The 16,759-nt window shown below is 36.9% G+C and overlaps 1 protein-coding gene across 2 annotated transcripts in view; it reads left to right on the forward strand.

The window, feature by feature from the left end:
• Positions 1-23: 23 nt before the first annotated feature.
• Positions 24-16,759, forward strand: part of Fto (FTO alpha-ketoglutarate dependent dioxygenase) — a 367,273-nt gene continuing 350,537 nt past the window's right edge. For both annotated transcript variants that reach the window (XM_026392270.2, XM_026392271.2), the window contains exon 1: positions 24-124. In XM_026392270.2, the coding sequence (XP_026248055.1) occupies positions 80-124 (45 nt within the window). In that variant the 5' untranslated portion in view covers positions 24-79. The remainder of the gene's footprint in view (positions 125-16,759) is intronic.

Genomic DNA, 16,759 nt, shown 5'->3' on the forward strand with positions numbered 1-16,759 from the left:
GAGAACTACACGCAGGAGGCGGGGCCCAGGGCCAGGCATTTACGCGGCTCGAGGTGGCGAAGGCGGCTTTAGTGGCAACATGAAGCGCACACAGACCGCGGAGGAACGAGAGCGCGAAGCTAAGGTACGTCGGCCTTCCCTAGGTCTGGGATTCTTGCTCCGCTGGGAGCTAGAGGCAGGGAACCGGAAGGGCTTGCTTTGATGATGAGCGGATGCACGGTGTTAAACCAAGGGATGACAGGGCCTTGTCTGCAAGGATCCTGGAGACTTGGGCTGCGTGTGCGTGTGTGTGCGTGTGCGCGCGCGCGTGTGTTGTATATTCGTGTTGCTTAGGATGCAGGCCGAGTCCCGTTGGACCAGCTCAGGAATGAGAATCGAGACACCCAGTCCCTTGTTCTATTTCTGCACCTATTCTGTGGTTAAATTTGTAGCCGCCCTTGTGCCTCAGTTTCCTGGACTCCCAGATGACTGTGATCATCACACCAGCTGTGCTTTCTCATTCCATCATGGTCTCTGAGGACTGAGAGCTGGATGAAATATCGTGCGGTCAGATGTGTTTATTTGGAACAGTTGTCTCAGTGGACAGCAGATACAGCCTGTGCCTTCAGCACTGTGGTATGAATCTTTGACCACATTCTTATTCACTACCTTTGTTGAACAGGTTCTGGTAGTTGCTATTCCATGGGATGACAACAACAATAATAAAAGCGATAGAGACCTATGTATTTATTTACTTACTTTCAGCATTTATTGTGTGTCCGGCACCTGTGTTTGGTGCACATTTGTATTATTTCATATTCTTATCACAACAGATTACAAGATAGATATGATACAGATGGCTTATCAACAGTCCTGTTTCGAAAATGAAAACTTGAGACTCAGAAGAAGAATCCCCCCCCCGCCCCCCAGTTGGGTTCTACTGATTTCTGTGAACATATTGGGAACCTACCTGTCTACTTTTTCCACCTCCACTACCTTGCATCGGATTACCATTATATCTTTAATGAACTGTTGGAACAGCCTCCTCTTAGACTGTATACTCTAACTTAATACTCTGTTTCCCTGTCCCCCAATAATTAGTTCTTTCATACTGTAGAGAGTTGAGTTTTTTTTCCCCCCAAATTCAAATCTAATTATGTCCCTTTCCTCATTATTTAGTCTGCCAACCACCTGTTTAAAAATTACCATGTCCTTCTGTTGCTCTTTGGATAAGAACAAAACTTCACATAATCTAAAAGAATCCTGCATGGTCTGGGTCTTATCCACAACTTCCTTGGGCATAACTCTTTGCTCTCTGTCTATCAGACACTTTGGCCTTCTTGAAAGTCCCTCTTCCTGTAGTTCATCTTCTTACAGGGTCTTTGCACATGCTTTTGGGTGCTTGCTCTGTGATAGGCAAATATTGGCAGTGAGCATCAGTGGTAAATAAAGCAGGTACAGTTCTTGCTTTCATGGAATTTAGTCTGACAGTTGAATCTGTCTTAGGGCAGTACACCTGAGGATTTAAAACATCAAATCTGGTCTATAATGACCTGAATTACAGTAACATTTCATAAGAGACCTAAAGTTTCTATACTCGAGTTTCCATATGATAGAGTTAATATACTAAAGATGGCAAAAAGGGGGGAGACCTTTCTGTATTAGTCTTCAAAGTTGAAGGAAACAAATGTTATATATTGGCATGATGCACTTTCTCACCTTTCAGGTTGATTTTTTTTCTTTTTTTTTGGTACCAGAGATTGAAATTAGGAGCTCTTAACCACTGAGTTACATTCCCTAGCCCTTTTTTATTTTTTATTTTGAGACAGAGTCTTGATAAGTTGTTTAGGGTCTCGATAAATTGTTGAGCCTGGCTTTGAACTTGCTATCCTTTTGCCTCAGGTCACAGGGATTACAGGTATGTGCTACTATGCCCAGCTCAGGTTGAATTTTAAAGTTATTCATGTATTCTGTGAAGACTGATTGAGCATCTATGAATTGCTATACACTGGGATTATAATTTTGGCTAAGGTAGACTTCCTAGTCCAAAAGAAGCCTTACTCTATTGAAACTATGACCATTGCCTGTAAGGTAGTTGTTCATGTTATCCCTATTTTACAGGTGTGGGAACTGAGGCTTGTAGAAGTTGTGACTTGCTCAGGGCAACTTGGTTGCTAGGGTATGTAGGAAACACAAATTGTTCTTTTGACTTCAGCTTCAAAACTTTTCCCCATTTTCTCCTTGGAAACATGGTGAATTGATAGAGCAAGTTTTCTTTCTATTGCCTTTTAAAAAATTCTTTTATTTTTACTTAAAAATTGTTTGCTCATGAAAATTAGTTCTCTTTAAATATAGGAAGTTGTTTTAAACCTTAAATAGAAAATGTCCAATTACTCATTCTCTTTTCTACTCTTTCCTACTTTTTAACTTTGTTGAGGCATAATTTATGCACAGTAATTTAAAAACCATTTATCATGTACCATTTGAGTTTTGACAGATGTATACACATGCAAAACTAGCACAGTTGGCATTAAGAACATTTCTATCCCTTCTAAAAATTTCCCCTTACTATTTGCAGCCAATTTCTTCATCTACTTTGGCCCTTAGTCAACCAGTAACATCTTTTATGTCATTATATAAGAGTCTATATTTTCTAGAATCTCATATAAATGGAAGCATACAGATATTCTCTTGGGTCTTTTTTTATTCAGCATAATGACTTTGGAGATTGATCCATGTTACTGTGTCTACCAGTAGTTTATTCCTTTACATTGCTGAGTAATACGCTACTATGTAGATGTATCAAAATTGTTTATTCATTTACCTTTGCTGGACATTTGGATTATTTCTAGTTTTGGGTTATTATGAAAAAATTGCTATAAAATATATATAAATCTTTTTTATTTCATTTATATCCCTAGGCAACCACCTTTGTTCTCTAGATTTGCCTTTTTTTGGACTTTTTTGTATAAATGGAATTATATTCCAAGTGATCTTTTGTGTTTGGCTCGTTTTATCCAGAATAATGTGTTTGAGGTTTATCTACATTGTAGCACATATCAATGCTTCATTCCTTTTAATTACCCAGTAAATAGCATTCATATATCTAAATATATCAAATTTTGTTTATTTGTTTATCAGTTGATACACATTGAACTGCTTCAAATTTTGGCTATTATGAAAAATGCTATCATGAACAATTACATCCTAGTTTATGTGTGGACGTATATTTTCATTCTTCATAGGTAGAAAACTAGAAGTGGAATTGCTAGTCATAATGTAAATAAATGTGTTTTAACATTTTAAGAAACTGTTAGACTATTTTCCAGCTTGGTTCTATTTTACATTCCCATCACCAATTTTGAGTTACAATTTCTCTGTCCTTGACAACACTTATTATTGTCTGTCTTTTTACTGAAGCAATGATAGTGATTGTGAAGTGGTATCTCATCGTGGCATTGATTTGCATTTCTGATGGCTAAAAATGTGGAGCATCTTCTCATGTGCTTACTGATCACATGTCTATCTTCCTTTGGAAAGTGTCTATTCAAAATCTTTGTGCATTTTTTTTTTTTTTTGGCAGATTGTCTGTGTTCTTGTTAAGTTTTGGGAGTTCTTTATATTTTCTAGATACAAGTCCTGACAAGGTATAAGTTTTGCAAACATTATCTGCCATTCTTTGAGTTTACTTAATGTTTTTTAATAAAGAGAGATTTATCAATATTTCTTTTTATGATTCATCCTTTTTGTGTAATATCTATGAAAGCTTTATTCCAGAGTTACAAAGATGTCATTTTTGCTTTTTAAATTAAACTTTGTCATTCCCATAATGGGTAATTACTTTTGGCACTCCTTTTCTCTTTGAAATAATGTAGATTGTATTTTCTTCTTTGTGATTGCTTATGCTGTAGACTTTTATGCAGTTTTCAAGTCTGGAGGGTGATTGAAGAAAGTTGGACTAAATAGGTAACTTTCCATGATAACATTACTTAATTTGTCTTAAAGCCTAAGAGCATGCATTTTTAAAAATAATTTTTCTTGTAAAGCATATAGCAGAATAGTCCAGATTAGTATTGATGGCCTGAGTTAGACTGTGGTTTCTATTGTTTGATTGCTGTTGGAACAGGGTTTTCACACCTAGTATCTCAGTTTCCCCAGCCAGAAAATGAGACAAGAATGGATGCTTTTGTGGATTGTTGTGAGGCCCTAAAATGATTAAGTTTGGCCACTGGGCCACAACAGAGTAGGTATGGCTTTTGACTGAATTTGGTAAACCGAGAGGACTTCTATGTTTTGTTTTGTTTTTTTTTTTCAGATGAAATGATTTATTATTTGGAAATAATTTAAAACTTAAAGAACACCTGCAAAAATAGAACATAGGCCTCTCATAGACTTATTGTCTGGATTTATAAGTTAACGCCTTGCTCTCTTAGCTTTATTGGGGATGCCTTTCCCTCTCCCTCCCTTCTTCCCTCTCTTTCTCTCTCTCTCTCCCTCCCTGTACATATGAACTGTTACTCTTTATTACTGTTTTTACATTTTTGAGGTGTGGGGGATTGAACCCAGGGCCTTGAACATGGTAGGTAAGCTGTCTACCACTGAACTACACCCAGCCTTATTAGTATTCTTTTTAAGAACTGCTACAGAGTAAGTAGGAGACGTCAGCCCTCTTTACCACTAAATAGTTCTGCATGTGTTTCTTAATAGCAAGGACTACATATAAACATCAATTATCAATTTCAGAAAAGTTTTTATATTAATGTAATACTGTTATTTAATCCAAAGGACATGTTCATATTTTGCTAATTGTCATAATACTCTCTTTTATAAAGCATCCCCGGCCCAGGCACCAATCCAGAATCATACATACCTTTAGTTGTCATGTCTCTTTGATCTCTTCTCCTTTAATCTGGTTTCCTTTAATGTCATTTAAATCGATTTCTTATCATTTCCTTGTCCTTCAAGCTATCTACAATTCCTGGTAAGTACAGGCCATTTGTTTTGTAGAATGGCCGTGTATTCTTATTTGTCTGATTTTTTTTTTCAATGATTGAATGTAGATTATGCATTTTTGGCATGGACAGTTTTGAGGAATGATGTAGCATTAGAGATCATAAATTTATAGCCCACATAGTGATCCTAGTGTGATAAAAGTATTTTATTTGGCTGAGATGAAGGTGGTTGAAAGTTTCAAAATCACTTTCTAATATTTAAATGTTGAGGGATTTCACATAAAAATCTAGATACTTGACTCTCTTGAAGCCTAGAGCATCTGGTAACACTGCGCACGCGTTTCCCTATGACAGCTGAATGGGAGTGACTCCTTTCAATGGGAGATGTGCATTCCATTTTGCCACAGTCCACTCTGCCCCTTCAGGCCCAGTACAGCAGTACCCCGCTTTCCATGGCTTTGCTTTCAGTGGCTTCAGCTACCCACCATCAACCATGGTCCCCAAATATTGACATTTGTCTTCATGCTTTAAAGAGACAGTGTTTACAAAACTTTTTATTACAGTGTTTTGTTATATTTTATTAATGTTGTTAATCTGATATTGTGCCTAATTTTTGAATTAAAGTTTTATCATAGTCTGTATTTATAGTAAACGTAAGGTTCAATACTATCCTGGGTTTCAAGTATCCTCATGTGGCGGGGGTGATGTCTTAGAACGTATTCCCTGTAACTAAGGGGGGAACAACTGTGTAGTAGTTCAGAGTATGAGGCAAACTCCTGGAATTGAATTCTACTCTATCACTTACTTCAGCGATCAACTTAACTTCTCTGAACCTCAGTTTCTTCATCTGTTAAATTGCAGTGAGATAGTTGTAGTGGGGATTAAACTGTATATATGTAGAGCAACTAGAACATTCCTGATATATAGTAAAAATAAACACTGTTATTATCACCCTTAACTTGCTGTCATCATCATCATCACCTCCACTACCTTTCGGACCCTCGTAGATATTTATCCTAAACTCAGAACACTCATTCTGTAAACTTGTGTTAGGTGTCCGTTCAGGCAAACTGATTCAACTGGGGTTCCATAACTTTTCTCCTGAGTATACAAAATGGTATTGGTTGTGTACCACCCTTTGAAAAGCTAAAACAATAGTTACTCAGCCATTTTCTGTGCTCTGTGGTTCAGATGAAATTAAGTTCTTCATCTTAACACTGGAGACATGTGGGTAAAGATGGCAGATATATCCCATGGAACTGGCTGTCTGTGGAAGATATAATGTACTAACAGCAGAATAGTGAGCTTCATCACCAAAGCAGGACATGGTAACAAGTGGTATCTAACATGGTCTGTCCAGAGGTCATGGAGCTCCTTCCTTAGAAAGATGTATTTCATGGCTGGGCGCGGTGTATGCCTGAAATCTTGGCAGCTGGGGAGGCTGAGGTGGGAGGATCACAAGTTCAAAGTCAGCCTCAGCAAAAGCAAGACACTAAGCAACTCAATGAGATCCTGTCTCTAAATAAAATACGAAATAGGGTAGAGGATGTGGCTCAGTGGTGGAGTGCCCTTGAGTTCAATCCCTGGTACCTCCCCCAAAAGATGTTATTTCATGTGGTCTAGGGGGAGGGTGTCATAGAATCCTTTCCTAAGATCTTCTTAAAGATCTTACCCTGTGAGAGGTCCCATCTTCTTTAGAGGTTTCTTAGAAATATTAAAATATTTAGAAATATTAAAACTGTTTTATGGAATAAAAAGGTGTGTATGTTGAATTTCAAATTATATTTAATGATTTTTATTCTGACTTGGGGTAGATAATCTTTTAAAATATTAAAAAACAGAAATAGTTTATTACTAAAATAATAAATATCTTTAATAAGAACATTTAATAATTTTTTAAAAATAATGTACATAATTTTCCCAGTGAAAGAAAAAATCTAGAATAAACTAACTGTTTTAAATAAAATCATTAAAAAAGTCTTCTACCTTTGGTGATAGTTATCTGAATATCATTTAATAAAATAAACCTTTAATTATAAGATTTATTGAGGTATAAAAAATAATAACTCAGTAAAAGAAAGTTGGTTATTTATATCTGTGCCCACTGGGTGTTTTTACCTTATTTAATTTTTTTGTGGTTTGACATTTTTGTAAGGCCCTGAGAAGGTTCTTTTGGCCACTGCCTTTACCTGGGTGGGCCTGCATTATATCACAATTTATCTGATGGTACTTTAGGAAACTAAATAGAGGACAGTTTTGGTAGTAGGACAGTGTAAGGATGGAAAAAAAAAAAAACAAACTGAGTTTCTCCTGTACTCTCAGAATGCTCTGTGACCAAGTGTGTTGGGGGTGCATTCCCAACGCACCTGTAAGCCATCAGTTCTGCAGCAGCCATCCGCTGAGTGTCCTCTAATTCATTCATCGGTGTCCCTGTGTACTTGGAGGTAGGGTCAGACTCATGGGTTGAAGGCTGCCCACCCTCTTCAGATGCCCGTGGCCAGCCTCAGCTTGTTTTACCTGTGCTCCTGACTGACTGGCTATATGTTAGGGTTCCCAAGATCCCCACCTTGGATTCCCTTAATTTGCTGGAGTGGATCACAGAACTCAGAACTTCCTTATGTTTACTGTTGATTAGAAAAGATATTACCAAGCCTACAGATGAATGCAAGTCAGATGGAGGAGAAGTAGGTGTGGAGGAAGGCGAGCAGAGCTTCCATGCCTGCTATTTGCACATGTAACCACCCTCCAGAAACTCTCCAAACCCAGTTCTTTGGAGTTTTTATGAAAGCTTCGTTACATAAAGCCTTCCAGTATCCTTTGGTTTGAAGTACTCAGTGTGTGAAATACTTTAGAATATTATTGTTGTTGTTATCTTTTCTGCAGTGCTTGGGATGGTCCTTAGGTATACTAAGCAAGCACTCTGCCACTGAGCTGCACCCCAGTCCTGGGGATGTTATTTTCTAAGCTCTGACACTAGTAGGGAGGGGCTGCCAGGCACCAGTCAGTTCATTAGCATACAGAATACACTTGTCACTCTCAGAGTACAAGGGTTTAGAAGTTGTATGTCTGGCAACTGGGGTGAAGACCAGATGAATATATTTCACAATCCCATGGCCAATGACCAAGAGACTTAAAAAGAAAAATAAAAAAGGTAGAAACCTCACTTGACAGATTCTACTCCTCCCCCCTTCTCTATCCATCTTTGTTTTTGCTTAATCTCTTCTTCAGTGTAAATCAACCTTTAATCACCATTTTGTAGGTTTTATTGTCCTCTGTAATGAAAGAAGGGTTAGTTTATTTGATCATAGTTTCCAGACCACTTTAATTACCTTTCTTAATAAGCTCAAGAATTGGGTAACAGGGAGTTGTTACTTTGTGTTAATTCCAAGTCTGTTTCTTTATCATCCTAGTGTCCCTTTTGAAAACTGAATTTGCTGTTCAAACAGTCCTAGACACTTTGAACAACCATTAGGTTCCCTGAGGATAGCATTTGGGTCTAATTCATCCTTTTATCACTCTTTTGGACCTGGCAGAGAGTCTTTCACATTGGAGATGCTAATAAGTATCTGTTGAAGAAAGATTGAGTGGTTGAAAGCCTCTAGCATTTGATGTATGATACATGTGACCCTCAATGAGGACAATACTGGCTGCTGATTAGATTTATTGTGGTTGGTTTATTGATACAGGTTTTGGCAGTTAGATTATATGCTCCAAAAGATTAGGGACTTTTTTTTTTTTTAAAGTTTGTCATTTTTAGCACTTAATGTTTTGCCGGGTACATAGTAGGTATTCTATAAATATTTACTAAATGAGTAGGCTTTGTTAGTAGTGAGTGATGGAACTGGAACTTGAGAGAAACAATGGAAAGTGGTAAGTGCTTTATGGATTTTAAGTTACTTAACAGGTATAGATATTAATTTTGAGAAGTAAGCAATGGTCAGCAATGGTTTCTTTCTTCATTTTCAAGTTGAAAACACTAGTTTACCAGGCTTTGTGTATTTTATTTTTTATGGAATATTTCCCAATAAAGTTTTATTTAAAATGTGACTTTTTGACTTCTCAGAAAAAAGGAACTTTATTGAGAAAGTGGTACTTTGGGAAACTTAAAGAAAAGGCATAGTTTAGAGAAGGTGAATTTAGAGTTCTGCTAAGCTCTTTCATTTCATCTTCTGTTATAAACTGGTTTTGTGTTGTTTTACAAAATTGTTGCACTGGTTGATTTCAAAATGTAAGCCTGGAGGAATCTTGGGGACTACTGGGCCAGATCTGGGTATGTTTAGGAGATTAAGATTTTCATCAGTAGGAACTTGTTTCAGACATTTGTCCTTGGCATGATGTTCGCAAGGTTAACACATTTGAAAGCTAAATCTTGAATAGGTGCTCCCGTCTTGCAGCTTTTAAAACATTTTATTGTGGTAAGAAACAGGAGATCTTTGCTATCAACACATTTTTTTAAGTGTCCATATAATATTGTTAACTGTAGACACAGTGTTGCCTCGCAGATCTCTAACTCTTACTCATTTTGCATAATTGAAACTTTCTACTGGTTGATTAGCAGTTTTTCATTTCTCCCTCTTCCCAGCTCCTACTAATCACCATTCTATTCTTTGATTCTAAAAACAAAATGACTACCAGGCTTGTAGTTTGTTTATGCTGGAAGCACCTGTGCTGTTGCTTTGCAGGTCATTTTATTTACTCTGTAGTTTTGGAAACCATCCTCCTGCAAAGTAACCATGCTTTCCCTTTTGTTCAAGAACTGCCATATAGATAAGGGGCATTTGAGATCTTCATTACCAGTAGAACTCAAGTAGAAGATGCAGTTTGAGGGGTGAAATGATGTTACATCTGGTCTGAGGAGGAGATTTGTTGCCAGTGCGTTAGTGTTTTCATAACTGTTTGTGATCAGAAAACTCAGAGCTCTGATTTCTGCCTTAGCCTTAAGTCTGCCCTTTGGCATCTTCATTTAGTGACTGGATCATTCAAGTCTGAGCTTCAAGGACCAGCATTTCTCCAATAATAATATAAAACAGGCTGATGTTGCAACCTTAACTCACTCTGCCGAATTGGGCATGATTAAAGTCTCAGGGCTGCATTAATATGGATTTTCTATTTCTATGTACAGCAGTCCATTATCTCACAGTTTTCCAGTTTGCCATTTTTTGAAAACAGAGATGGAAAATTCTACTGATGAATTTTTTTTTTCCCCTGTCAGCATGAATGTTCTGCCTTTTTTTTTTTTTTTTCCCTTTGCTTAAGAATGTGAAACCGGCACCAGGCAAACGACTGCAAACATTACAGTTTATGTGGACTCTAGCCTGTTGTCATGTCAATCTTGTTATTTAGGTAAATAGTGTGCAATTTTTTGCACACTCAGCAGCCAATATGCTGCGAGCAATTTTTGTTTTAGTCACATTATTGGCTGGTAACACTATTAATGAGACAATAATTGGGAAATAGTAGTCATTGTTCTCATAAAACATGATCCTTGTATTGGAACCATAGCCAGGCAGAGGAGTTACATATGCAGACCGAAAGGGAGGAAAGGATGAGTGGCCAGTGTTCCCAGCTTTTAAATTCATCAGACCCCTGCTGCTTAAATTGTCCCAGCTGTTAATGCTGGAACCATTACAGTAATGGACTCAGCAAATGAAGGAGAACGAAGACACGCACACTTTATTACCAGAGGGGCAATTTTCTCTTCATCTGTAATAGCAGCGGTGCCTCATATTGATCAGACCATCAAGATACTAATCCTCTGTAAAATTACTTGTTATAACTGAAAATGTGTTAATCCAAATCAGTCTGTGTCCTGACGTCTACTTACTATTGAATACAGACTATTAGATGGTTTATTTTTCATGATTTAAAGCCTTTGCCCTGAAAATGGCTGGCGCTTCCCCCGCAACACTGAGTGCTTAATCTTAGCTATAGCCCAGGGTTGTCTTTTTGTTTTAAGCAGAACATCACCCACTTAATTAAGGAGTGAGTGTCTGTCTTGCTGTCTGAGTTATGCTGGTGTTTTATGTTCCTCTGGATTTATTAAGCATCTTGTTTTACATTCAGTCTGTGGTTTGTGCTGTAAATAAAAATAGGCCCATCTTGCACATATTAGGAATTTGCAGGTAGCAAATGTCAATAAATACCAGGCCTGTAAGGTTCTTTGATTTATATTCCAGGCACCAGGTTGTGCTTTGTCGATTGAACCCATAGGCAGGAAGCATCCTGGTGTCCTCTGTGTAGCAGATGTGTTTTTGCATCGTTGTCTGAGAAAGTTTATGGTTATTTCTGCATCCTTGGTTCAGTAGATTGCTTTTTAGACAATGAGGCATATCCACTCCCCCCCTTGTGTTTTGTGAGAAATGACTGCAGCTAGCCATTATAATAAGAAGACCTGTTAAAAACTGATTTCGGTCTTCCTTAATATTTAGAATTTTGGGGACTGTGCCATAAAATTTCCATTTTCCCCCATTATAATCTCTTTGTACATACCTCATAAGCTTGTTTGTTTAAAGATTTGGCAATATTTTTATTTATTTTAATATATTGTCATTGCTCAAAGCATTTGTGTGGCATTCTATAGAGTTCATTCAGAAGTACTTAATTAACACTGTGTATGTGCCAGGACTTGTGCTGGAGGCTCACAGATGAATAAAGCATAATCTTTGCCATGAGGACCTCAGTTCAGTAGGAAGACAGGCACGTAAACAAGTAATTACTGAATGTAGTACATAGCAAATGCTAAAATCCACTGTTCTCAGGAGCTAATAGAATATGGGCACCATAGTACAATCAGCTTTATTTATTTTTTAAACCAGTTTTTGTTGCCTTGTTACCAAATAGCAGAATTCTGCCACTTAATCACATCTCAAGCCTTGCTTTGGAATGACTCCTAGCTGGAAAAAATCTCTTCTTTCCTCCTAGGAGACATGTTTACCATCCCCTGGGGACAGTCAAAGAAAAGATTTCTAAAAATGTTTTGATCAGTGACCACATCTTTGGATATGTATAGAGTTTCCCAAAGAGACTATTTTAAAGGGACTTGTGCTTATTTTATTGTTTATGTTCTGCCATTTATATTATGCACCAGTCATATTGCTTTAGAGTGTAGTTTCTCCGGAGAGATGGTAGTCTGTGATGATAAAGAACATGGATTTGGGGGCCAGGCTTCCCAAACTCTGCTACTTTCTAGCTGAGTGATCTTGGGCAGGTCACCTCATCCTTTGAGCCTCAATTTTCATCTGTACAATGGTGATACTAATAGTTGTGAAGATTAAGTGATTTAATATATGTCAAGCATTTAGAACAGCGATGGGCTTATGTGTTAGCTATCATTACTGTGGATGTGACTGTAAAATAATGAAATTATTTTTCACTTGGGACTCATGAAAGCCAGCTTTTGAAATGTATAATGACAGTATATCTGGTATAGAATGGTGAAGCATTTCTCAACTTAAAAAATAGTTTTCTGGTTACATGATACTACATTAAAAAACCCCTGAAAAACAGAAAATATCAAGTAGGAAAAAGAGAGTCTCCTAATCCTCCAGAGATAACCAGGAGGTGATGCCAATTTCCAGGCTAAGAAGCAACACATGAAAGTGCTTTTTTGTTACATCCTTTCCAACACTGGGAATTATCATAAAACAAATGTATTTGCCAAGTTGGAAGACAAGAAGTAGGAGCTCATGGTAGAACTAATTTGTATCTTCTTAATTATTGTGTTTGGATGAATTCCCTCCTATCATGTTTATTGGCCTGATGTACTTCTTTTGGATTTGTTTATTCATGTAGGCTTTGTTCATTTTGCTAACATGTGTCTTTTCTTACTGATTTGTAAGACCATTTTGTAGTTTAGAGATATTACCATTTGTTCATCATGTGATGGAAGTACTTTTCCCAGTTTGTTTATTATCTGCCTTTTTACCATTGAATTTTTGTTATTCAAAAGTGTTGTGTGTGTGTTTGTATTAATACTTTTCTCACTTCAGTATTAGATTGTCATTTATTTGTTCTTGCAATTACTTTGTATTTAATATTCTTTTTCATGTAATTCTTATACTGCATCTGGAATTTAATTGGTTTGTGGTATGGAATAGATATCTAACTTTTTCCTCCCTAATGATTAAACAGTTAGCTCTGCTACATTATTGACTTTTCCAGTATTGATTTGAAAGCCCAAATATTCACATATGATTTTCCTTTTGTTTCTTATTTTGTTTTTCATTCTTTTCTCCCCCTTTTCCAGTACTGGGAGTGGAACTCAGGGGTTTCTACATGCTAGGAAAGTGCTTTCCACCACTGAGCTCTATTACCCACCCACCCCATTTTAAATTTTGAGATAGAGTCTCACTAAGTTTCCCATGCTGGCCTCCAACTTTCGATCCTCCTGCCTCAACCTCCTGAGATTACAGGCATTCCACCATGCCTAGCTTTTGTTATTCTTGACAAAATGTTTTCATTATCAGTTTTATGATACCTTTTAATATCTGGCAGTACAAGTACAATAGCATAATTATTCTGTTTTCCAAAGTTTCTTTTTTCTTTTGCATTGACAAGAAAACTTTTTTTGTTTTTGTTTTTCAGATAAGCTTAAAAACCACTTTTTCAAGGTCCCCCATCTGCCCCACTAATCCTTTTTTGTTTTAGTTGTTATTGCATTAAATTTATAATTTAGTTTGGAAAGAATGGAAAATTTATGGTAAATTTTTTTCTCATTCAACAGTGTTCAGTTTTCTTTTATGAACCTCAGAAAGTAATTTTATTTTGTAATTTTATTTTATTTGGCACCGTTTTGTTACCTTTGGGGTTATTCTTAAGTACTTTACATTTTTTTTCTTACTGTTACAAATGAGGTATGATGATAGTTGTTGGCTATAATCTTTGATTCTTTTACTTTTTTTGTAGGAACTGCTGTTGAATTTTCATTGAACGTTTTGACATCTATTTACAAGATTGAATCTTCTACTGCTATGACTATAATTTATTAAGGAAGTTTTCATTAATTGTTCTTTGGAATAAATCCTTCTTGATTACATTAACATGCTGCTGAATTCAACTTTTTATTATTTGAGTTATGAAAATAAATGTCTGCAGCAGTAATTCTTTTAGGAGCGGAGGGTGTGACCCTGGGTGAGAAAACCAGAATCTGTGAATGGGGTGTATTTAACTTACATGTTGTGATCATAGTTGAAAGTTTAGTTAGCAAAGCCCAGCGGAGCTCTTTTGGCTGATGCAACTGAGATGAAAATAGAGAAAGGTAAATTAGGTAAAAATACTGAGAAACATTCCTTTTTGTGATTTCTTTTGTCAAGATTTGGTAATGTATGATGCAAATGTAATAAAATGAATTGCAGAGTTCTCCTCTGTCCATGCTGAGGAGTCATTTTTAATGCATTAGAATTATTTGTCTCACTGGGTATGGTGTTGCACGCCTATGATCTCAGCAGCTTGGGGGGCTGAGGCAGGAAGGTTGGAAGTTTAAACTCTGCCTCAGGGCTAGGTTGTGGCTCAGAGGTAGAGAACTCACTGGCCTAGCATGCATGAGGCACTGGGTTCGACCCTCAGCACAACATAAAAATAAAAGAAAGATATTGTGTCCATATAACTAAAAAATAAATATATTAAAAAAAGAAAAATTAAAAAATAAAGTCAGCCTCAGCAACTTGGCAAGGCCCTAGGTAACTTAGAGAGAACCTATCTCAAGAAATAAAGAAAGGGCTGTGGATATGACCCAGTGTTTCGGCATTCCTGGGTTCAATCTTAGTGCCAAAAAAAAAAATTGTCTCTTAGAAGTTTCAACTGTCATTTCCAGTGCCTAGTTATTGCCTATTATTATTATTTTCATTATTATTTCTTCTTTTCTTCTTCCACCTATTGGGATTAGCAGGTCACCCTGTCTGTTTAGTTTCTAATCTTCTTGAGGAAATTTGGTCATTATATTTCCTTTTCTTAAAAATATTTTTTAGTTATACATGGACACAATATATTTTGTTTGTTTTATTTTTATGTGGTGCTGAGGATCGAACCCAGTGCCTCACATGTGCGAGTCAGGTGCTCTGCTACTAATCCACAACCCCAGCTGGTCATTAAATTTCTCAGAAATGAAGATTTTCAAATTTATTGACATGGCATTGAAATAATATTCTCTGGTCACTAGTATAGACTATAGAATTGTGTATAGTTTTATAATTAAAGAATTTCACATCCACTTTTTTTTTGGTACCAGGGATTGAACTCAGGGGCACTCAACCACTGAGCCCCATTCCCAGCCTTATTTTCTATTGTATTTAGAGACAGGGCCTCATTGATTTGCTTAGTGTCTCGCTTTTACTGAGGCTGGCTTTGAACTTGCAATACTCCTGCCTCAGCCTCCCTAGCTGCTGGGATTTCAAGTGTGTGCCACTGTGCCCGGCTCACATTCATATTTTATCTCTCCTTTTTGATTATTTTATGTGTTTAGGTCTATTATTTAAAATAAATTATATTTGTTGGTAGTGTATCTATTTCTTTCTTTTTTTTTTTTTTTTTTTTTTTTGTGGTGCTGGGATTGAACCTAGGGCGTTGTGCATGCAAGGCAAGCACTCCTCCAACTTAGCTATATCCCCAGCCCCCGGTTTGTTTATTTCTTTAGTTCTTGAATTGGTTTATGCTCTAATTTGTTTTACCTTTATTTTTATTGATTCCTTTGTCCTTCCTCACTTAAGCTTCTTTTGCTAAGTTCTTGAGATGAATATTTAATTCATTTTTTGTTGTTGTATGGAAAGTACTTCAAAATCTCAAAAGGATTTTCTCTTGGATTGCTGGAACAATTTGTATATATGTTTTCATAGCACTTATCATTCAGTATTTTGTTTAAATATTTATTTTTAGTTGTAGTTGGACACAATATCTTTATTTTATTTATTTTTATGTGGTGCTGAGGATTGAACCCAGGGCCTCACACGTGCTAGGTGAGTGCTCTACCACTGAGCAGCCGTAATCCCAGCCCTTACTAAGTAGTGTGATGATTTTTTTTTTTCCAATCAATCTCTCCCTGCCTTAGTTACACAGACTTTGTTTTATTTAACATCGTATCCCAGTGCATGCAGAACCTGGAACACATTAGGCACTAAAAAATGTTTCTTGAGTGGAAGTCACGTACAACCCCACTGGTAGGGGCCTGCTGTGGTGGAAGGAGCACTTCACTGTAGTTAGGGGGCAAAACCTCTACTATCACAGGTGCCACTTACATGACATCACTTGGCATAAGTCCCTCTGTCTCTGCAGTGTCTCATCTGTAACTGGGTACGATTGTCAACTCTTCTCCCTGCTTCATCTGTGTCATTGTTAAAATGATACTGAATATAAAAGGAATTTGAGCACTAACAACATTATATGGATATGAATATGATTTAAAGGGGCTGGGAGCACAGGTCAATGGTAGAGAGCATGGGTAGCATGTTTATTATTTGTATACAAACAAATAAATAAAAAATTAAAATAGAAGGATTTTAGTATTCTTATCTTATTCATCACTCTAGACCCCTTTCCTCCATGTGGAAATTAACAAATTCTTAGAAGCAGAGACTCTTTAAAAAAAAAAAATCTTTTGTCCTCTGAAATATCTAGCACAGAACTTTGTTGGCAGATACACCCATACTGGTTGATTGTTTTCTGAGACCCACTTTTCAAATGCGCATCACTGGGTGATCCTTGAGTATAAGACTCAGGAGCTCTGCCTGCACCATGTTGCTGCTTCCAGTCTACTTGAGATGACCTCCAGAGATGGCTCAACACACAGTGAAATGCACACCTTGGGACATGAACCTTTGGATGCAATCTCATTTCCT

The sequence above is a fragment of the Urocitellus parryii genome, chromosome 15, assembly GCF_045843805.1.
Source record: "Urocitellus parryii isolate mUroPar1 chromosome 15, mUroPar1.hap1, whole genome shotgun sequence".
NCBI classification, from domain to species: Eukaryota; Metazoa; Chordata; class Mammalia; order Rodentia; family Sciuridae; genus Urocitellus; species Urocitellus parryii.